General features: G+C 43.5%; 1 protein-coding gene across 4 annotated transcripts in view; it reads left to right on the top strand.

The window, feature by feature from the left end:
• The first annotated feature begins 6,934 nt into the window (after positions 1–6,934).
• The window catches only part of PLA2G6 (phospholipase A2 group VI), a 1,377,288-nt gene continuing 1,359,522 nt past the window's right edge, over positions 6,935–24,700 (top strand). For all 4 annotated transcript variants that reach the window (XM_044068476.1, XM_044068486.1, XM_044068491.1 and 1 more), the window contains exons 1-2: positions 6,935–7,163; positions 22,483–22,698. In XM_044068476.1, coding sequence (XP_043924411.1) covers positions 6,955–7,163; positions 22,483–22,698 — 425 coding nt within the window. In that variant the 5' untranslated portion in view covers positions 6,935–6,954. The remainder of the gene's footprint in view (positions 7,164–22,482; positions 22,699–24,700) is intronic.

A 24,700-nucleotide genomic window follows, 5' to 3' on the forward strand; every position in this document is an offset into this window, starting at 1 on the left:
ACATATCTACTGCTCCGAGAGTTTTCACAAAATGTCTGGCTCCAGCCATTGCCTTTTGCAGACAAAGAAATATTCAAATTTATCCCTATTTAGACGACTGCCTTATTCAGACAGACAGCCAGGAAAAGCTAATCAAGCACCTGGCCTTTGTAAAGACCCTACTAACCTCCCTAGGGTACACAGTCAACAAAAAGAAATCAAAACAGGTGCCCACCCAAAGGATAATCTTCCTGGGAGCAAGTCTGGACACAGCATCCCAGATGGCATACCTTACCCTAGAGAAACAAATTTTCCTGACAGCCTATTTCTCAGTTGCCACCAGACCCCAGCTTTCTGCAAGGAAAATCCTACAAGCTCTGGGGTTCATGGCATCTTGCATACTACTCATTCCATATGCCAGACTGCATATGAGGAAACTTCAGTGGTACCTAAAGAGCCTTTGGTGTCAACACACTCAAAACCTGGAAACTCTTCTGCCTATAATTCCTTACCTCAGAAAGGAATTTCTTTGGTGGACAACAGCATGCTCCCACAACAGGGGACTGGCCTTCTCCCCATCCCCCGCCGTCCAGATCCTCACCACAGACGCATCAGACTATGCTTGGGGTGCACACCTGGATGGCAGGTGCATACAGGGCCAATGGAGCCCACAGCAAATACCCCTGCACATCAGTTCATAGGTAGGTACTAGGCTGTCATCCCAAGGGCCTACGTAAACCTAACCAGCAAGGTTCCATAGCATACGCCACCCAAGCAAGTTATTTTCCTGTGCCACTGTCGAGCAGAGACACAGAAGTGATCCCCGGGGTGTATTTCCTATTTCCCATCCACTCATCAAGATTTTTCTTGGAATGCTAATGAAGAACTTTGCTTGCCATAGATGGGTAGCTTGTTCCAGAGTATAGGAAGTCTCTGGGACAGGAATCTATCCCTCCAGCATGTCCTGTTTATTGTGGTGACAAGGTTTAGGTCCCTAGAGCATGTAGCTCGGAAGGATTGGGATTTCTTTAGGTAGCATGTCCAACAGCTCTGGGTTTGACATAGCTTTATATGTTAGGCAGAGATCACCTTGGAGTAGACGATATGCTATGGAGTAAAGCTGGAGTTTTTTGAAGCAGTCAGTGTAGGGCATTTGTTTGAGGCCAGTAATCCTCTTTGTGAGGTACTTCTGTGGCCTTTCCAGCTGCTGCAGATGTCTTGTGAGGTACATTCCAAAAGGGAAGTTGTACCCTGTAATGGGTCTAATGAGTGACGAGTAGAGGGGAACAATGACCTCTTGGATGAGAGTCAAGAAGATATGATGGCTGTGCAGCACGTATTGATAGCTTTCAAACCACTTCTCTCTCCAGGGGTTCTCCTGATCACAGCCGACACCACCACTGGGATGTAGCACATCAACAAGCAGGGAGGGACTCACTCCTACCCTCTATGCAGGCTGGTCATGACCCTTTGGCTTACAGCCTCTTCCATGCTGCTACACCTGTTAGCACAATACCTACCAGGCTGTCTCAACTCCCTGGCAGACCAATTAAGCAGAAACTTTCTGGACCTACATGAGTGGCAGCTCAACAGAAGTACCTTCACCCTAATAAATCAGAAATGGGGAACCCTGGAGGTCGGCCTCTTTGCCTCCCACACCAACCATCAGCTTAGTAAATTCTGCACCAGGGAGCATCACTTCATGGCTTGGAAGGTGGATGCCCTGCCCTTCCCCTGCGCCAACCTCTTGGTCTGTGCCTTTCCTCCCCTACCTCTCATCCCCAGGGTACTGCTCAAAATAAGGGACGAAAAACCAAGGACCATTCTTATAGCTCCAGACTGGCCCTGACAACACTGGTACTCCTTGCTGTGTAGCTTGTCCCTGCTGCCTCCATGGCATCTTCCTCAGATTCCAAACCTCCTAACCCAGAGGGAAGGGGAAGTCATGCATCCCCAATTGCAGACACTCAGTTTGGCAGCTTGGCTTATTCCTTAATCCTGAACCAATCTGCCTTCCTCAGTAAACAGGTTCTGGATGTTATCCATGAGGCCAGATTCCCTAGCACCAGAAAGTGTTGTGCAGATAAATGGAAAAGGTTCTGCACCTGAATCCAGGCTAAAGGGTCCAATATGGCACAGCCCTCCATCCCTCACATCCTGGATTACTTAGCTGACCTACTACACAGTGGTCTCTCTTTCTACTCTATAAAAATTCATGCCTCTGCTATTTCTGCTCATTTTCCCACTGAGCAGTCCCTCTTCTCACACCCTTTGATCAAACATTTCCTCAGAGGGGCTAGCAACTTGAGGCCTCCCGGAAGGGCACCAACACCAGCTTGGAACCTTAACTTTGTCTTGGAAAACCTCACCTAGCTTCCTTTTGAACCAGCTTCTTCTGTAGAGCTAAAATTTCTCTCCTGGAAGACAGCATTCCTTCTGGACATCACTTCAGCCAGAAGAGTCTCTGAGCTGCAAGCACTCATGGCTGTGGAACACTTCAACATCTTCCACGCAGACTGGGTATCCCTCAGAACTAACACATCTTTCATGCCCAAGGTGGTGTCCAGCATGTCTCTCAACCAATCCATTCATTTGCCCACCTTCTTTCCTAATCTCCAGAACAAGGGGGAAAGGATTCTTCACTCTCTAGATGTGCACAGACAGCTCAGACACTATCTAGACATGACTAAATCCTTCAGAAAGTCTGATCAATTGCTGGTTAGCTTTGCTACAGGGGCAGAAGGCAAAGCCATCTCCAACCAAACCATTTCCAAATTGATAGAGCACTGCATCCATTTCTGCTACAAACAACATGGTAAGCCTACCCACAATGAGGTCAGGACACACTCCACCAGAGCAGCTTTCCTTAGAGGAGTCCCCACCAGGGACATCCTGGAGGCTGCCACCTGGACATCAGTTCACACTTTTACCAAACATTACCACCTGCCTCTCCTCCAAATCCAGGGTAGGGGTTGCCACTGCAGTCTTGCAGGGCATCCTAGCCAACCCATAGCTTCCTTGACTGCCTCCACCCATTTCCTCAGCTTTGGGAATCTATCCAAATGTGATGACTGCAGCAGTGAAACACGAAGAACATAATACATATGTGTACACTTGCCATAAATGTAGATGTTCAAGTGTATTCATTGTTGCAGTCCTGGTTTCCCTCCCTCCATCCCCCTTTTTTCTCTTTCTCCTTCTGTTTCCATTCTTCCTTGTTGTTCTCTGTTCCTTACAAGGGACATATTAGTATTTATTTTCCACTGGTGGGATTCTTACACTAGAACCTGGCCTCCTACTTTGAGGGCTCCTGACAGGTTAGGGCAAGAAAAACTGATATAATGGCGCTGGCTGCCTTACTTCATACTACTGACCTGACATCAAGTGTATCAAGATTAAAAATATTGCCATTTGTTCTCCATCTATTTTGCTTTTTTCCTCTTCCAAAATGCCTTTCAGCATCATCAGTTTAGTTCTATCATGAGTTCCATTTAATGGAAATACCCCAATAGAACAATTCTTAGTAAGCTGAATCCAGTCATGCAAATATTTACAACTTTCTTTTCCATAATTGTGATACATAAAATATGCACGTGTTCCCTTTTCAGGGATTTGATCTTGCTTGCTTATCTTTGTTCCCATTTTATTTTTTTTTAAAGACTTACCTTACAGATCCAGGATCCTGGCAGTTAAGAGGACATAAAATAACTGGCACTCCACACACCATACAGGGAGGGAAGGGTAGGAATTCAGTCATCATGCAGTGACAGAGGAGATGTTTCAATCAGCCTTTTCCCACAGCACCCTCTTGCTTTTGCCCCATCATGAGCTCAAAAGTTACAGCTCCAGCATTATGATCGGGATAACTGGGTGGATAGGTACTGTGTCCAGAACTGCCCATTCTTTCAGACCCTCTGAGGGTACTTCCACACAGTCACACCTACTTTCCCAGCATGCTATGGGCTCATAAATTGGTTGTAACAGCACATTCTCTTATGTCCCAACATGCTGTAGGCTCATGAACTTGTTTTAACTTTATATTGAACCCCCCCTCTTTTGTTTGCTATCTTTCATTCATACATTAACAACACAAAACATCTCTCATACCTCCTACTTTTCAGTCCTGAGGGTACCTCCTTGTGCAATTTGTCCTTTGCTGTATGTGCACATACATTAATAAACTTTTCTAATTTGCTGTGGGGTCCTTCCACTATTACTTTGCATACCTTACAAACAGCTCAGTCCTTCAACAAAAACAGTTATTCACTCATTCTCTTTTTTTCAAAATTGTTTATAAGAGAGAAACCACAAACCTGTTTTTTTTTTTTTTTTTTTTTTACACAAATGATTCCCCTGTCAAGTCTAGTATGTTTGCATACCCTGAATAGCTACATCTCTGAGTATTCCATACAAAACAGTGTGGAATTCACAGAAACATCTGTGATGGGCCCCATTCTACTACTTTCTTTCAGCAATACCAACGTTCAGATCCGAGTTGTGGCACCAAAATGTTAAAGAAAATAAATAAATAACATTAAAAATTTACCTTATTTGCCTTCAGTCAGGAATAACATTTCAGGATATGCAAACAAAAATGTTATTTAATAGCGCTGGGAGACTACCTTCATAGAAATTTGTAAACCAGTCTCAATGAACAAAGGAAACTGCATCTTTTATGCATTTGCTTATTAATTCAACCATGTAATATTCTGACGTTTCAGTAATTTTAACAAATCAATGACTTTAGAAATATTCTCATTCCTTGTGATTCTCGCCTTGGATTTCACGTGAACACCTTCTTTTACATGACCCACTTGCTCCAAGGATCTTGTTTTCTGACCTTGGACATTTTACTCATCAGCAAACTTACCCCAGCAACAACCCATTCCCAGACTGGAGGAATCAGGCTAACAGATCCCTTTTACACTAGCAACATGCCTCTGTTCCTTCAACACTTACGTTTTCCCTGTTAAACATTAAAATAATGCAGTTGAAACACAATAGTAACTTCAGCTTATAGAACTGTATTTTTCCACAGTCCTGCATACAAATTATATTTGTTTTTAATAATCATATTATAGAATCATTAATGAAACTGTTAATTAATATACATTTTAATAAGACTGATCTTGTCCCATAACACCCATATAGCTTAGTTTACTGCAACAGCAATGTATCAGAATATTTACTGTGATGATAAATTTACTTACACAACCGTACTTGCTAATTAGACTTTATAGTGTGAAGTAGCCACAACTCAAGGGAAGAATTTCAGTGGCTTTAAAGGTGATTGTATATTAATAAGCAAGTGGTGTATACTGAATAAAAGCAAAGGTTGTTTGTAGCTTTTTTTTCCCCACTTCTATTCTTTTCTTTTGAGGACATAGTAATTTTTGAGAATGAAATTCAAATTCACATGTTTTGATCCTTTACTTCCAAGTTTGACCATGAATCTTAACTCATTGCTCTGATTTGGAATGTTTGTTGTGGTGCATCCATTGTAAATATTAAACAGAGCTGCACTTCATTGAATAAGACCTTCACTTTGTGGATACCTTCCATTTACTTGATGAAGTCTATCTCTGGTTGAATGATGATAAACTGGGCTACTGTTAAATTAGTGCATTCTCTAGACCAGAGATTGGTGTTGGAATTAGTCACTTAATGTATTAATACTGGTAATACTTTAACTATCTCACTCCAGCAGAGTTCATATAGATGCGTAGATGAACAGATAGATGTGGGGGGCACGGCAGTTTGATGGAAATCTGTTGTGGCACTGCAAAAGAGTATAGCATCTGGACTTTGATATTTACTGTTGAGTCAGTAAAGCAGCACAATGTGAGGGGAGCCTAGAAATGCTGTATTCGAAGACATAAAGCCTTGATACTTTGCTTCCCTTATTGGCCTACCACCCATGTAAATTTTACTTAATGAGATCCAGTGTTGAGCACCCGAATCCCTGTTCAAGAGATACTGTTGTATACCATTGGAGACATAGCTGTGGAAACGTTAAGGTTTGTCTTTCTGTGGTACTCTAGGATTTGCCTTGTGACATCACTTAGGGCTGCTGTGTTTTAGTAAGGGTTGGAATGCATGTCATCATATGTCTGACAGAGGTCAGTAAATTAGTAAGAGTAATCTTGCTCCATCTCCTATAAAGGAGATAGCTGTATCTGGAAAAGTTCATTCTTTTTTCCTTCTTTCCTCTTTTGCTGGCTGTTACTCTTATCACTCAATTTTATTCCCAGACCTGAACTGCCAGTATCATAGATGGAAATAAAAATGCCTCCACTGATGGGCTAACCAAGCCAGGATTTTTATTATAGTGAGAGGCTCTAGGACAGATTATAGCTCTCAGTGGTGTTCCAAGAGGGCTGAAGGAAGGTCTGCATTCAGAAAATATGACTAGGATTAGGTGGTATATGTTGCAAAAGAAGGCAGTTGATGGTGTGGGGTAAGGGGTGGTGAGTCAGTCCTGACTCTCTCACTCTAGTCTGTCGATTTGTGCTTATACATTTGAGAGTGCCAGGATTCAGCTGTTGTAAGGATATTGAGATTGTATTTTGCTTTTAAATTAGGCAGGCTGCAAATCTTTAAATTATACAGGCTTTGAGGTCTGAATGAGAGAGATCACATGAATTTCGAGCATAATGTATTAGAGCCTTGGCAAGTATTTGCTTGCCTGATTGTCTAGAATCCTTAGTGTTGTAATGTAACAAAGATCTCACAATTTGAGACTAAAGATACTTTATTGCTCATAGTTATCTGTGGGTAAAAACTCTGAATTTAATTCTTCATTAAAATATGGCTTTGATATTTAATTATTTGCATTAGAAGTAGCTTTATCACTGAGGTGGTCAGTAGTGATAGACCTGTCTCATTGGTGTGAATGAGAGTGGGACTGATAATACCTTCAAGTTTTCAGTATGGCTGACCCATTTTCTTTTTATAATTTTCAGGTATAAATTCAAGATGCAGTTTATTGGTCGCTTGGTTGGGACGCTGAACAGTGTGACTAATCTGTTCAGTAACCCTCATCGAGTACGAGAAGTTCCGCTTTCAGAGTACAGGGCATGTCCACGGGTGTTGGAAGACGGGAGGATGGTATTGTATCGAAATAGCTCTGCTAAGTCCTGGGACTGCCTGCTAATAAGCCTGGAGACACCGCAGAATGCTTTCAGGTAAAAACAGTCTTTCAGCTAGACTTTTGGCATATTGTTTGTTGGGATGTTCTGTATGAGTACAGCTGATTATGGACTTAGACATTCAGATACCATTCATCCAAAATGGCATTGCAGAACTTTTGGTAGATATGTCAGTAGGCAGAATATCCTCTGCAATCTATAGAACGTTTTTGACTGGTACCTTATAGATATGAAGGAACCAAAGAATGTTAAAAATATTTAACTATAGTCATGGTAAGCAGCATGACGTATGTAAAATTATTTGCCGTGTTCAAAACTTTAGAGCAAGGTCTGCAGCCCAGTAAAGCTTTTAAGGCTAAATAGACTATTGTGAGAAAAATACTGCTCTCAAGCTTTGCAGAGATAGGAAAGACTAACCTTCCTAAGGTTACATGATGCCCAGTATTGACATAACATAGACTGTAGTTCTTTTGTTTTGCTGTAAGGAGATCTTTATTTTGCCCTGTTCTCTTTCTGTAATGCTGCCAATAACTTTTCTTTTTTTAAAATAGTCATGTGTAGTTATTAAGTTATTCATTCATTAATTTGTTCATTCAGTCAGTCATTTCATTAATTCATTTATTTGCTAAATGGATAGGTGAACTGTCTCAGAACTGTCCCAAAGTCCTTTTGCAGCCACAAGCTGGGCACAAGGCATTAATTAGTTCATTACATTCAGTTAACTTTGTATGGCAAGACTCTCGACTGTAAATAGTTTGCATAAATACTTTTGGTATACATAGCTTGACAAAGTAAAGTAAAGGACTAAGTTTGGTGTTTGTGATTTGTGACTAAAACATGGTGTACAATTTTGCAAAAATAAATGTTTAATGAGTATTTGACATCAAAATTAGCAGACACTGCACTACCCTGACATCAATTCAGCACTGTTAGGCTACTGTAGTAATGTTTTATCCATATATGTACAATCATAAATTCAACCAAGTTGAAAAATCATGGGGCTAACTTGGGTGAAACAGTAACTAATAGGTCTTAAAATTACCTGTGTCACTGGCAGTAGTACAGTGGGTATAAAAAGTTGCCAGGCTTTTGTGATATAAAAAATGAGACTGCAATAAATCATTTCAAAAGTTTTCCCACCTTTAATTTGACCTATAAACTCTACAATTCAGTTGAAAAACAAACAAGTCTGTTAGGGGAAAAATATAAAAAATAAAAAAACGTACAATAAGCTGGTTGCGTATATACTGCAGTGGTGGTGCTGCAGTAGCATTGCCGCCTCACAGTTGGACGTTCCCCATTCGACTCTCAGTTAGAGCGTCTTCTGTGTGGTGACATGCGTGAATGGGCATTTCGTTGAAGGTTGTGAGTTAGGCCCGGCAAGCCAGCACATAACAAAAAATCTACTGCCAATCATTAGCGGACTGGAGTTCCGCTGTGGCGATCCCTAACAGGGAAAAGCCGAAAGACACAAACAAACAAACAATAAGCTGGTTGCGTAAGTGTACACACCCTTAAACTAATACTTTGTTGAAGCACCTTTTGATTTAATTACAGTATATAGTTATCTTGGTTTAGGAGTCTATCAGCATGGAACATCTTGACTTGGCAATATTTACACAACCTTACAAAAGAGCTCCAAGTCTGTCAGATTGCAAGGGCATCTCTTGTTTCTTCAGGTCACCTCACAGATTTTCTATTGAATTTAAGTCTGGGCCATTCTAAAACTTTAATTTTCTTCTGGTGAAGCCATTCTTTTGTTGATTTGGATGTATGCTTGGGGTTACGGTCATGTTGAAAGGTGAAATTCCTCTTCATCTTCAGCTTTCAAGTAGATGCCTGAAGGTTTTGGGCTAAAAGTGACTGGTATTTGGAACTGTTCATAATTCCCCCCACCTTGACTAAAGCCCCAGTTCCAGCTGAAGAAAAGCAATCCCAAAGCATGATACTGCCACTGCCATGCTTCACAGTGGGGATTGTGTTCTTTTGGTGATGCAAAGTGTTGTTTTTGCACCAAATGTACCTTTTGGAATTGTGGCCAAAAAGTTCACCCTTGGTCTCATCAGACCATAACACATTTTCTCACATGCTTTTGGGAGACTTGATGTATTGTTTTGCAAATTTTAGCTGGGCCTGGATGTCTTTCTGTGTAAGAAAAGGCTTCCGTCTTGCAACCCTACCCCATAGCCCAGACATATGGAGAATACGGGAGATTGTTGTCACATGTAGTACACAACCAGTACTTGCCAGAAATTCCTGCAGCTCCTTCAGTGTTGTTGTAGGTCTCTTGGCAGCCTCCCTGACCAGTTTTTGTCTTGTCTTTTCATCAGTTTTGGAGGGGCGTCCAGTTCTTTGCAACGTCACTGTTCACCCATATTTTCTCCACTTTTTAACAATGGTCTTCAGTGTGTTCCATGGTATATCCAATGCTGTGGAATTTTTTTTTGTACCCTTCTCCTGACTGATACCTTTCAACAATGAGATCCCTTTGATGCTTTGTAAGTTCTCTGTGAACCATAGCTTTTGCTGTAGCAGGCAACTGAGTAAATGTCAGGAAAAGCCTACTAGGACAGCAAAACATTATTTGGGGTTGATCAGAGTCTCTTTAATTGACGGCAGGTGTGTACTGAAGAAGATTGAATGCTATAATTAAATCAAAAGGTGCTTCAGTAAAGTATTAGTTTAAGGGTGTGCACACTTATGCAACCATCTTATTGTACAATTTTTATTTTTTTATATTTTTCCCCCTAACAGATTTGTTTTTCAATTGAATTGTACAGGTTAAAAGGTCACATTCAAGGTGGAAAAAGTTTTGAAATGATTTATTGTGGACTCACTTTTTGTAACTAGTTTTGGAGGATTTTATCAGGGATTGCAGATTTTTACTGAGGCTGACCAGGGAGCTCCTCCACTTATGGGATTTTACTCTATTCTAAACATCTTTCTGGTGATACCAAAATTCAAAATGCTCACCCTCCAGCAGCTTCTTCCTATGCTTTCCAAGGATGCTTGGTTAGCCACCCTAGACCTAAAAGAGGCCTACCTACATATCCCAGTGAGGGAATCTTGCAGGAAATATCTACGTTTCAGGGCAGGATCTATGCACTTTCAGTTCTCTGCATTTCCCTTTGGCTTATCCACTGCTCCCAGAGTTTTCACAAAATGCCTGGCTCCAGCCATTGCTTTTTGCAGAGAAAGAAATATTCAAATTTACCCCTACTTAGACGATTGCCTCATTCAGGCAGGCAGTCAGGAAAAGCTGTTACAGCATCTGACCTTTGTAAAGGACCTACTGACCTCCCTGGGGTATACTATCATTGAAAAGAAATCAAAACTAGTCCCCACATAAAAACTGTATTCCTGGTAGCAAGCCTGGACACAGCATCCCAGATGGCATTCCTTACTCCAGGAAAACAAGCCTACCTGATGGGCTGCTTCTCTCAACAAGCCACCAGAACCCAGTTATCCGCAAGGAAAATCCTGCAAGCTCTAGGGTTCATGTCATCCTGCATTCTACTCATTCCATATGCCAGACTCCATATGAGGAAACTACAATGATACCTAAAAAGCCTTTGGTGTCCACACTCTTAAGACTTGGAAACTATCATACCAATGATAGCTTGTCTAAAGAAAGATTATTTTTGGTGGGAAGCAGCATGGAGCTACAACAAGGGACTTCCCCTCTCACAACCCCATGCTGTCCAGACCTTCACCACAGATGCATCAGACTATGCCTGGAGTGCACACCTGGACAGCAGGTGCATTCAGGGCCATTGGAGCCCAAATCAAATACATCTGCACATCAACCAAAATGAGATGCTAGCTGTTCAGCACGCCCTGACAGCTTTCAGACCCCTACTCTCCCCGGGGCCTCTATTGATCAAAATAGACAACACCACATTAATGTGGTATGTCAACAAGCAGGGAAGGACTTTTATCCTCTGCAGGCTCGCCATAACCCTTTGGCACATGGTCTCAGCCATGCAACTACACCTGCTAGCACAATTCCTGCCAGGCTCCCTAAATTCTCTGGCAGACAACTTAAGCAGAAACTTGCTAGACCCACACGAGTGGCAGCTAGACCACAGAATCTTCACCCTTGTAATCCAGAAATGGGGCACCCCAAAGGTGGACCTCTTTGCCTACCACTCCAATCATCAGCTCAGCAAATTCTGCTCCAGGGAACCTCGCAGCAAGGCCTGGAAAGTGGATGCTGTATCCTTCCAGTGGATAAAACTTTCGGTCTATGCATTTCCCCCTCTACCGCTCATTTAAAGGGTACTGCTCAAAATAAGGGAGGAAAAAATGAGGGCAATCCTGATTACCCCAGACTGGCCATGCCAGCACTGGTAGCCACTGCTGCGCAGCTTGTCACCCTCCTGCCACCATGGCAACTACCTCAGATCCCAACACTCCTGTCCCAGAGGAATGGAGAATTCATGCATCCCCAATTGCAGACTCTCAACCTGGCACCCTGGCGTATTCCCTGACCTCTCCTCAAGCTGCCAGCCTAAGCAAACAAGTCCTAGATATTATACATGAGGCCAGACGCCCCAGCACTAGAAAATCCTATGCTCCTGGCTAAGGGAGCCGGAACGGCACAGCCCTCCCTACCTCTCATCCTGGGTTACCTAGCCGACCTACTACACAGGGTCTGTCCTTCTCTCCCATTAAAATTCATGCCTCTGCCATCTCTGCTCATTACAGCACAGAGCCACCTGTCTTCTCACACCCTCTCATCAAACAGTTCCTAAGAGGGGCTAACAACTTAAGGCCACCCAGAAGAGCTCCTACCCCAGCTTGGAACCATAACTTTGTGTTGGAAAAGATCACCCTACCCCCATTTGAACCTGCAGCTTCAACAGAGTTAAAATTCCTCTCTTGGAAGACAGCCTTACTTCTGGTCATCACTTCAGCTAGAAGAGTATCAGAGTTATAAGCACTCATGGCTGTAGAGCCCTTCATCATTTTCCATGCTGACAGGGTCTCGCTGGAACTAACCCATCCTCCATACCTAAAGTGGTGTCCAGTGTGGCTCTCAACCAAACCATTCATTTGCCCACCTTTTTCCATAACCCACACAAGGGGGAAAGCATTCTGCACTCTCTAGATGTGCACAGACAGCTCAGATTCTCTCTGGACAGGACTAAATGTTTTAGAAAAACTGATCAGTTGCTAGTCAGCTTTGCAGCAGGGGCAGAGGGCAAAGCCATGTCCAAATAAACAATCTCCAAATGGATAGCACACTGCATCCATTTCTGCTACAAACAGCATGGGAAACTATCCCCAAAGGGGGTCAGGACACATTCAACTAGGGCAACCTCCACCTCTGCAGTTTTTCTCAGAGGGGTCCCCACCAGTGACATCCTGGAGGCTGCAACATGGACATCTGTTCATACCTTCACCAAGCATTACCACCTGCTATCTTCTCCACATCCAGGGCAGGTTTTCCCACTGCAGTCTTACAGGGCATCCTAGCCAGCCCCCAGTCTTCTTGACTGCCTCCACTCTTTTCTTCAGCTTTGGGAATCAACCCAAATGTGATGGCTACAACAGTGAAACATTAAGAACATAGTACACTTGTGCACACTTACCATAAATGTAGATATTCAAATGTATTCACTGTTGCAGTCTTGGTCCCCCCCCCAATCCCCCTTCTCTCTCTCTTTTTTTCTGACTCCTTACAGGGAATGTTTGGTATTTACTTTCTACTGGTGGTGTTCTTCCACCATAACCTCTAGCTCCCTATTTGGGGGCTCCTGACAGGGCAAGAAAAACTGATGTAATGGCGTCGGCTGCCTGATTTTATACCACTGACGACCTGACATCAGTCCTGGAGTGACAGCAACTGATGCAGAAATACTAAGCCTCTGGTATTCGGGCCGACTGAGGGCCCCCCCTGGCAGGATAACCCAAATATGATGACTGCAACAGTAAATACACTCGAACATCTGCATTTATGGTAAGTGTACACAACTGTACTATTCCCTTGTGTATGCCTTATTTCTTGGATGAATGTTTCCATCTCTCAGCCCTTCAGAGAAGGCGTATCTAAATCTGCACCATCTAACTGCATGGTTTCTCAACTTCCACTGATGACCTCAAATCCAGTGTTTCCTTCCAGATTTGATCATCACATATTCCCAGGAACCTCTCCCTAGGAAGACTTCTACAAAGCACATGTAAAGGACCCCATTCCTCTAAGGATCTCTGTTTTATGCTGGTTAAAATCATCCTTTCCCTTTCAGGTCAGCCTCTTCTGCGGAAATAAATTTCTTATCCTGGAAAACACCTTTCTCTGTGTTCATCATTGAATCTTAAAACATTTCTGAATTGCAAGTTCAGTCAGCAAATCCTCCTTTCCTTATCTTCCATAAGGATAGAGATGTTTACATTCATCAGTCCTTCTTTCATGCCTAAGGAGGCCACTATAATGAATCTGTCATTTTATACATTTTCCATTTTTTCCCAGCTACACGAACACAGGAAAATACACCTCACACTTTATGGGTGTACTTAGACAGCTGAGGTTGTATTTGGTTAGAACCAAATGTTCCATCTCTTAATTTCCCATAGCAAATAAGTAACTGGAAAATACGGCATCTAAAGTGACCTTAGTTTCCTGGTTAACAATCTGTATTAAATTTTATCATGAAAAATAAGTGCTTGTCCTGTGTTTCATGGACACGTTCTGCTAGAGCAGTTTCTACCCCTGAAGCCTTTCTTTGTAATGCAACCTTGGGTGATGATAACTTGTAGAGAAGCCCCTGTGTCTTCAGTAAATACTTTTGTTAAGACACTAGAGAAGCTGTGTATTATGTCTAGGATGTAGTAGTAGGTTCTCATGAGTTAGACTGACCAGGATTAGCTTGGGACTTTATCTTGCTGTTACTGATCGTGGAGCTACTTATACCAGTTTTGAAAGTTTTATATGCTTACCATAATGATAAATGTGGTTCAGCAGGAACATGCTTGTTAACATACCCACTGTACTTCCCTCTTTTTCTCATGTCAAAAAGATCTGGAGAAGGAGAGTGCTTTGTGGTGCATTACGGGTGAAGTGAAGGGACCTAGTAGCTTGAGAAAGGTTGAGGTATCAAGCTGTCCTAATGCCTTTCAGTTTTATTCCTGCTGTTAGTGAGGATAGACCAACACTTCCATATCTGTTGTTATGGTAAGTATGTAACCTTCATTTTCTTCCATTTGGAACCTTGTAGAGGCAGGCCTTCAGCCCAACATTGACTAGTCGGGCAGTCCATTAAAGGAATTTCTTGTCTAGATATTACTTGGATGTATCCCTCTTCTTGAGAACTGAATTTCATGATTTATGAACTTGCCAATTCAGTATTTCAATGATCTGATTTGGTGAGTTTGAAGTTTTCTCTTGGAAAATGCCTTTCCAGGTGGCTATCATGCTCTTAGGATAGATGTGGTTCCTTACATGAAGACTTCAAGCTCTTTCACAAAGATTCAATTTCCATTAGGACTATCCCATATTTTCTTTTGAAAGCTTTGTTGGAATGGTCTTTAATCCAATCTATTTGCCTTTTTTTGTTTTGTGAAGACAGAAATGAGGGGTAAAGATATCATCTGAAAGTGTTAATCTTCTTCCTATTCATCACTGATGGGTTCGGTTCCAAGCCCTCGGAACCGAGTCAGCCTAATACCAAGCTCGTGTACACCAAAATCTCTTGAGCTAAGCTGCTACCCACAATGCCCTTCTCCCAGTTACCTCAAATCCCGTTTGCCGCGCAGCCATAGGGAAGCGTTTCACCGAGCTGTCCAGCTAAGTGTTGTGTTTTTTTCAAAATTTACAGTATCTTGTAAGTTTTTTTCTCTCAAAACTCTTCTACTTTGTATCTTAACCAGCTCTACCCACGGGTATCCCTTTTACTTACCATCGTTGGTAAACGCCCTTTTTACCCTTGTGGTATTCCAAATACCATTGTTGGTATTTCCTCTCTCACTCCTTCCTTTCTCTACCTTTCTTAGTGTACTGTCCCAAATTTTTGGTATGTCTGAAAAGAAAGGGACTTCGGGGTTTAATCATTGCACTTCTTGCAATGGTAAACTCCCTAATAGCGACCTGCATGAGGAATGTGTATATTGTTTGGGGGTTCCACACTTAGCTGTGAAACCTTCCTGTCAGATTTGTGTCAGTTTCAGTCAGTGGACGCTGAATGAAAGAAGAAATAAACTTATTCTTAAAGGCCTGCTTCCTTCTCCTTTTTCTGAGGCTATTTCTGCATTGGAGGTCTCAACCCATCCATCTACAGACAACAAACGTCCTCATTCTGACCCTTCTTCACCGGCTGGTGATAAGGGCAAGCCTCATAAACACAAGGCCCATAAGTCTTCCACGGAGCACAGGATCACCTCCTCGGTTCCGAATACCTCGGCTCCAAGCTCGGCTCCAGTGGCCTCTACAGATATTGTGATGACTTCCACATTGGCGCCGCCGTCTGCACCGACTGCTATGGTTCCTGCTGTGGTTTCGGCTCCAACCATAGTGCCTGCCATTACCTTGGCACCAACGTCCCCCATCTCTGTTCTGAGATTGGTACCGACAACCTCTTCGGAGCCGATGACTTCAGCACTGAGCCCGTTCTCGGCACCGATAGTCCCCCTTTTGCCTGTTTCGAAACTGGAATCCTCAGTGTTTTTACTACAACACGGACCCAGTACTTCCCTGTCTTTGGATCCGTTTGCTGGACAAGTCTTTATTCCCTTTTTGGACCGACCTGACTCCCCCTCAGGTGTGTTGGTAAGGTCCACCAGGAGCCTGTCTGAGTTGGATGTGGTGCGCCTGTTTGATCAGCTGCTGACAGCCCAGGGGGATTACATATTTTCCTAGAACCCATCCCACTCTGGGTTTAGAGTCCATTGCCCCTGCGACTCCCATGTATTCTCCTCCCTTGGACCCTTTGGTTCCGAGGCCCATAACTCCAACATCTGCGGGAGGACTTCTCTCCTCGGCGCAGACAGTGACCTTCTGTGAGGCTCTGAGGCCCCTTTGGGTTTCAGTTCCTTTGGAACCATCCCTTCCTCAATCTCATGCTGGGGGGGGGGGTGGAACCCTCGGTTCCAGGTACGGTTACGGTTGTTTCATCGGCTCTATCTTCAGATCCGTGGGTGACTCCCGCTCTGGGTTTGCTTGAGGCTCGGTCCCCGGGAGCGGGCCACGTGGAGTGGGGTGTGACCCTGGTTCCGAGATTGTCTTCCTCAGTTCTGGGCTCCCACTCCTCTTTGAGTGGGCCTGCCTTCCAGGTGATGGAGAGGGTGCTTGCTTCGGGAAGCAATCCTCCTATGTCGGACCTTCCCCCCGCTCCTTCTGAGCTGCAGCTATCACAGGCCACCCTCCCAGGACACTGTGAGCACAAGCCTTAGGAAACCCCTGTGCAGGGTAACCTCCTTTCTGAGTCTTCTTCAGATGCTCCCACTGAAGAGCCCCCCTCGGAAATGGACATGTAAGAGGAAACACATGGACTCCCCGGAGGAGTCCCTCACTGAAGATACGGACTACGATGTGGAGAAAGGGTCCCCTCGGTCACCCCCTGACGATGTCTCCTTTGGAGACATCCTGGAAATTTTGAGGCAGGGGGTGACTGGAAGCCCTCAAACCCTTCCTCGGAGGAATCCGTATTCCTGCAGGCCTTCTGCTCTCGGCCCTCTACTTCTTGGGTGAACCCTCCCTGCTGATGAGTTAGTCAAGCTCATCGTGCAGTGGGTGTGGAAGAACCCTGAAACCGTTGAGGTCATTCCCCGGAGACCAGACAAGATACTCTCCCCTCCAGAGGAACAGCCCCATTGGTCCAGAGGCTTACCAATAGACATTATGGTGGTGGCGGCTGCCATGAAAAAGGACCTTGTGGAGGAATGTCCTGCTGTCCACCCACCTAACAGAGAGTCCCGGGTGGTGGACAGATTAGGGAAGTGAGTTTTTGCTTCAGCGATCTTTGCTGTCAGGTCTCTGAATTACTTGGCGCATTTTATGAGGCTCCAAAGAGATCTCATCACTGACCTCTCTGGAACCATCGCGGGTCAATTCTCGGACGGGGCACGTGATAAAGTTGCTTCCCAACTTGCCACCCTAGAGTTGATTTCCAACTCGTCCATGAGGTTGCTGTCCAACGTAACCGAAGGGGCAGCTAGAGGTGCAGGTGTAGTTTTGAGACGCCATGTCTGGATGCGCATTTGTGACCTTACGGACTCCTTCAAGTCTTCCATTTTAAACGCCCCTATCGAACAGTCCACTTTGTTCAGTTCTAAGGAGAAGTGCACATTAGCCAGGTGCGAGCAGGATGGAAAAACCTTGTCTGCTGTTGGCCTGCGTTTTTCCAAGCCTCAGCACTCCTTCTCCAGGAACCAGAGGAGTTTAAAGATATGGCACAAAAAATCTCAAGGCCCTTTTCATAGTGCACAATGGTGAGGACTCCCCCAGAGGCCGTGGGGGTTCCAATAATGGAAGATGCCCCTTTCGGGGTAGAGGGACCCCCCGAAATCAGGACTCCAGGGATTCTTTCTCCGGACGACCTTATCAGCGCTTCTAAAGCGCTGCCCGATTTCTTTCCTCTGGAGGCAGTCAGGATTCGTTTCTCTCTGCACCAAGCTGCCTGGCACTCTATTACAGATGATGAGTGGGTGCAGAGAATAATTTCCAGAGGTTACTACATCCCTCTAATCAATCTCTTATCTAAGACCTCCAAAATCCCTTCCCGATGTTCCACCCAGTCAAAGGGAAGAGGCAGCTTCAGAAGTAAGAAAGCCGTGTCTAAAACAAGTCATTCAACAAGTCCCCCCAGACCACTGCAGATCCGCATTTTACTGTAGATTTATTTTGGTGCCAAAAAAGACCGGGGACTGGAGACCCATTTTGGATCTCAGCCAACTAAACAAGTCAGTAGTTCAGACCAATTTCCACATGGTCACGATACAATCCATTCTCCCATTTCTTCGGGTGGGTGTGTGGATGTGCTCGATAGACCTCTGGGATGTGTATTACCACATCAAAATGGACAAACTCTCCAGGAGTCTCCTTTGCTTCTGACTGGGAGTCAGTCATTACCAATTCAGAGCCCTGCCATTCGGTCTCTCGACGGCCCCCAGAATGTTCACGAAATGCCTAGCAGTGGTGACAGCACATCTGAGACTCTGAGATTCCAGGTGTTTCTGTATCTAGATGATTGGCTCCTCTCCGCCCTCACCAAGCACCTACTGGTCAGGGCCCTCCGCTATACTCTAGCACTGGCGGAGTTCCTAAGCATCACTATACACTGGGAAAAATCCAACCTCCATCCCACCCAGCAATTGGAATTTATAGGAGCAGTATTCAACACTCAAACAAGCCAAGTCTATCTTCCTCACAGACTTCAGAGATTAAGGTTACAAGTGCAAGTGATACTCTCTCGAAGGAAGATGTCTGCAAGGGAAGTTCTACAGCCTCTGGTGTCTATGGCGGCAGCCATCCCAATTGTTCCCCTAGCCAGATTTGCATATGAGACTACTACAATGGCTCCTTTTGTCCCAGTGGGTATCCAATCTCCATCCCCTGAACTCACAGATCCTCATCACCAACTCCTGCAAGCAAGAGCTCCTCTGGTGGTTGAGAACGGATGAAAATCTTTGGTGTCACCCCTTCCAGACTCCCCAACCCAATGCCACGGTGACAACGGACGTTTCCCTGATAGGGTGGGGGGGGGGCCACTTCCAGGGAAAGACAGTCCAAGGCACATGGTCCAGCCTAGAGGTCAACTTGCATATCAGTGTCCTGGAGTCAAGAGCCGTGCTGTTAGTGTTGCAGGCACTTCATCCGCTCCTTCTGTCATGAACAATTGCTATCCAGTCAGACAACATGTCTGTCATCTGGTACATAAACAAACAGGGAGGGACCAAATCCTATCCCCTATGTCGCAAGGCCATGAGAATTTGGCATTGGGCAATAGCTTCCAACCACCTTTTAATCGCAACGAATATTGCGGGGAGCTCCAACATGATAGCGGACAGGCTGAGCAGATGCATCCTCCATCCTCATGAGTGGTCTCTCAACCCGAGTGTGACTGCAGAAGTCTTCAGCCATTGGGGCCAGCCATGCTGTGATCTTTTTGCTTCCCCCTCAAACAAAAAATGCAGCAGCTACTTTGCCTTCTTTCCCCCACACGGGGAGTCACCGAGGGACGCTTTGACTCGTGATTGGCCTGCAGGTCTCCTCTATGCTTATCCTCCAATAACCCTATTTCTAAGGAAAGCTATTCGGTTGAGATGCAAAGTAATCCTCATTGCACCTTTATGGCCTCGTCAAGCGTGGTTTCCCTTCCTCCGACCTCACCTGTTATAACCTCCTTGGATCCTAGACACTCGTTGGGACCTAATATCTCACCCACAAGGGCTGACTCCCCCAATTCTATCCACTCTCAAGCTGACAGCTTGGCTTCTCCACTTCTGTTAGTTGCCAGGCAAGGAAATCCTCTCCTCATCTGTCCAAGACATTATTCTGGCCTCCCATAAACCATCCATCAGAAAACTCTACAGAGACAAATGGAAAAGATTCGCTAGCTAGTCAGATAATTGGATGCTAGATCCCTTTTCAACTCCTACAGCTGTTATTCTCCACTATCCTTCTGAGTTGTTTGACAATGGGGCATCAGCTTCCACCATTCAAGTCCATTTAGCAGCTATTTCCAATTCCCGTAATGGTTCTAATGGAATCCCTCTTATATCCACCTGACTTTGCAAGACTTTTCTCAAGGGAAGTTTCTATAGCAGACCTCCTATCAGGCAGCCTGTGGAGGCATGGAATCTCTCCCGGGTTCTCCAGTCTCTCCCTCTACCCCACTTTGAGGCTGCTGCGATGTGTGATCTAAAATTCCTGTCATGGAAATCTTTGTTTTTGGTGGCAGCCTCATCAGCCAGACGGGTATCAGAGTTACAAGCCTTATGCATCAAGAGCCCGTATCTGATCTTCCATAAGGATAGAGTATCCCTTCGTACTAATCCATCTTTAATCCCCAAGGTGGTTTCTGACTTCTCTATTAACCAGTCCTTTGAGCTCCCTCTGTTTTTTCCAAATTATTCAAACAATGGAGAATACTGCCTTCATTCATTGAATGTACGTAGACAACTACATTTCTACCTGGACAGGACTAAGTCCTTTCACAAGTCGGACCAACTTTTCATTTCCTTTTCTGGTCCTAGAATGGGATGTGCTGTATCTAAAGTTACTTTGTCAAAATGGCTCAGAGATTGCATTACCTTTTCATATTCTCTTATGAATTAATCTAAGCCTGCTCAAATCAAAGCTCATTCAACTAGGGCTATCGCAACTTCTGTTGCCTTCCACTCCAGGGCTTCCATGGATGACATCTGTGCAGCAGCCATTTGGGCTAAACCCCCATACCTTCATCAAGCATTACAAATTGGATCTGGTCTCCAGGGGAAGAGTGGCCTTCGGCTCAATGGTTCTCAGGAATGTTCTTCCCTAAGGGCTACCCAGGTTCTCCAAGTAGCTTGGGATTCTGTCCCATCAGTGATGAATAGGAAGAAGATTAACAACATCAGATAAAGAAGTTATGTCTTACCATAACGTTCCATCTGAGTTGTTGATCTTCCTCCAGTCATCACACCCTCCATCCGTCCCCCACCAAAGGCTCCTGGCAGATGATCTGGGTCCTTGTGGTGCTTCAGGGTTTCTGCGCAGAGATGGCCTCTGTCTTTGTTTCTTCTGTATGTTGCATGCAAACTTGATCTGAGGTAACTTGGAGAAGGGCATTGTGGGTAGCAGCTTAGCTCGAGTGTTTCTGGTGTACACGAGCTTGGTATTAGGCCGACTCTGTTCCGAGGGCTCTGAACCGAACCCATCAGTGATGACTGAAAGAAGATCAACAACTCAGATGGAACGTTATGGTAAGATGTAACTTCTTTTTTATACACTGGATGCACACCACCAGTTCAGGCATTATCTTAAGTTGATTGCATGAGTTTATGGTGACAGAACATTTGTTTGCCTCCTTTGATCAAGGGAGGAAAGGGTTGGCAGTTGACAAGCAAGCACTTCCCACATGTATTACCAAATCCATTAACTTTGACTATCCAAAAAAATGTTGCTTTCAAATGCTACTCCAACTGAGGTGTGGCTGCTGCAAAACTGTCCCCATTGCAGGTATTTGTGCTGTGGTAACATGAACAATTTTTCTGACTTTACGCAGCATTATTGTGCATCATGTGATTCCCAAGAGTCACTCCTCTTTTTTTTCTTTGGTTCATCATGATCGTCTTTTTAGCCTTTATTCTTAGCTTTTGTCTGGATCCTTCCACCCTGTGGTGTTAAACTGACTGGGATTCAACTCACCACTGATAAGGGTCCCTTTTGTTTGATTGTAGCAGACATATTTTTACTGTCAGTTGGTTTACGTAGCAGTAGAGGTGCCACATTTTTGTTCTCCTTGATTTGATGAAAGTGCTCTTGTTCACTGGTTGATGGGCAAGCTGTTGGTCTCCCAAAGGCTGTGCAATGCTGTCTTAGTGTAGTATTTCTTTAGTTTGAAGGAAGAGTGCTTATTCGCTGTTTGGACGTGAGCTGCTGGAAAGCACATGACATCACTGATGTGCAGGCACAGGCTGCATGCAAGAGCTGAGGAAAAATAGCCAGATTGAAGTGGAAGATTAGAGAAACATACTTTAGATGGTCATCTTCAAGATAAGCTGAAACATTAAGAATCTACCTGTTACTGCTTTGAGGTTCTCCATTGTCATCTTCTGCCTGACAGATTCTTTTGACCATTGCACTGGTTTATGCGAATTGCATTACAGAGGCCAGATGCACACACACATTATATTCACTTTTTAGTCATGTCTCTTGCCCTGACCATCAAGCCCTGTCCTCCTAGCTATTTTACAAAACTGTTTGCTTCCTTGCACGAGAGTGTCTTTTGGCCCATTTGTTCTACTCATCTTTTCCAAAGTCACATGGAAATGAAATGTAATATGCATACCTTTCTGCTGATGAGTTAAGCACTTTGTATAGACTGAAGAAGGGGTAACTGTGACATTGTAATTCTGAGACTACTGTGTATCTCACTGATTCACAAGCAGCCATTTTGTGTGCTACCCAAAGCACAAATCCCTGGCATATCCTAATTTTTAAAAAACAGTTCGGGTATACAAGATAGTCACACAATGTTTTGTAGTTTCAAAGTGCTGTATATTCTTTTACATTTTCGTAATTTATATCTCCTGTAAGCCTTTAATGCATTTTTCCCACAATTTCCAGTCTTTTGCTTTTAAAAACCTATTTGTATGATCATTAATAAAGATGAAATAAGGATAAAAGTATACATCATCTTTTATTTTATCCTGTTAGGCTTTTCCAGGTGACTTCAGAGCTTGAGGCAAAAGAAGCCTTCCTTCAGTATGCTGACAAGCTACGTCCATTCTATGAGAGCTCCAGGCAAGCTCTGCGGCTTGATGCCCTCCAACAGCTGACTGACTGCCTGCGGAATTACCCTGACTGGTCACTGGCTCACATTGCTGTGGAAACTGGTATGCGGGATTGCTTAAAGCACAACTGCATCATTAGGTACAAGTTTTTTTTTTCCTCTGTTTTTTTTTGGGGGGGGGGGGCATTTGGTCATGGTCAGATTTTTTTAGTATTGTTTAAATTAACTTATTGTTTTGTTCAAAATTAGGCTACTGATATGCTGTATATTTGTTTATGTATATTTAGTTTACATATGTATCTACGCATCATTGTGTGGTGTGTGCCTGTACACACACACACACACACACACACACACACACACACACACACGTTTTTCATTAGTATCAGGAGGCATTGCTCAAAGCTGTCTATTCTATATGCATTTTCTTCTTCTTCAACAGATGTGGCCAACTTATCCTAAGGCTGTGCAGTCTTGGTAGATGTCAGATTAAGTAAGGTGGTACAAGGTGTGAAGCCCCATACATTCAGGTGTGGGCACTTGCATCAAGTTCATGCAAGGCTTTTTATTCATAAGATTTTTTTCATGTCCACTTTTGTTGATACAGTGATGCAGACTGTTGGTTAAGGTAGACTTGAAAATTGTATCATGTTTAGTCTTAACCCACTCTGCTTTTTTGTGTGTTTTGGATGTAGCCACAGTTGTAGTAGACAAATGCACTGCACTTTCTGCCCCTTCATAGAGCTACTTTACACATCTCTCAAGCATTCTTGAATTAATTTATAGTTCCTGAACTTTGAACTTTGCTAGGAAATATTTTTCCCATTTTTTTGTTACTCCCATTATATCTTTTTCAACCATTTTACTCCACCCACACACCATTGATGCATGTTTCATAGTCATTGTTTTGTAAAGCAGTGGGGATACTAGGTCATGATATTTGTCTTCTGAGGAATATGTGTGCAGAACAAAAATCAACTGTCACAGGTGAATGTGGAAAAACTGATTGTTTCAAAACTAGAATAGTGGTATATTGCCAGTCTGTGTATTAAACCTATATGCTGGATATGTCATTTAAAGTGCTGGGCTAGATAAATCCAAAGATGAAAGAATACAAATGATGCCACTCTGATGGCTGAAATTTGCGGAGAGTTGATGAGCCTGTTGCTGTAAGAATTGAGAGTGCCAAAGGTGACTTGTTGATCAGATCAAGAAGAAAATAAATCATGTAATCTAACCCTAGGGGTTCTTTGCATATAGATGGGGGTACAATACATACAGAATAATGTTCAGCCAGAGGGGTGAGGTTTAAGGGAAGGACGGAATTGAACAATGTATGTAATGTTGATGTGAATGCTAATTATTCAAAAGAAAATGTGTATACTGTGTAAAAATGTTAGTATGATTTGCTTTCTTTTATATTCATGTATGTGTACCTGTGTCACTGTTTTAATTATGATTTAATAAAGATGCAAGTGAAGCAATAATTTGACATAAAAAAGCCAGTCATTAAGTCTAAAGGCAGAGTGCCTGTATTAATTTCCAGCAGACAAAGTTTACGAATAAGCACTCATCACTGGAAGGGTTGTTTGAAGTGGGAAAAGTAGGTGAATCTCCCTCCTTTCCTAGCAACTGAACCAGAATCTAGCACATATGTGTCAAAAATACACATGCAGGTAGAGCTTTTAGGACAATACAGAACGCTTCTTAGTACAGACTTTCTGTCTCTGGCTACTTTGAGACCTGTGAGATCCAATCTTTATGGCTTATACAAAGTAATTTAGCTTCAAACTATTTTTCAGATAGCTGGACTGAGATTAACTTCTTCTCTTCCAGTATCCTCTGTTACAATGTATTCATTTCAATAGTTAACATACAGGCTGACAAATGGGTACATTTATTTTTCTGTCTAGCAGGATCCAGTGTTAGTACATAAAAACACAAGCAAATTTACAAATACAATTTCAGTGTGCAAGAAGCTGTGTAAACCAGTTCAATATACAAATTACATATAATTATTTACAAAACTCCAGCTAGCTTTAGATCATACTGTCAAGTGTGTACTTGAAAGCCTTCTGAATTGTCCTTAGGGGTGAACTAATTGCTACTGAATCATAAAACAATTTCAGACTTTCACCCTTC

Source organism: Protopterus annectens, chromosome 1.part0, assembly GCF_019279795.1.
Source record: "Protopterus annectens isolate FY-2018-M chromosome 1.part0, PAN1.0, whole genome shotgun sequence".
Classification (NCBI taxonomy): Eukaryota; Metazoa; Chordata; order Ceratodontiformes; family Protopteridae; genus Protopterus; species Protopterus annectens.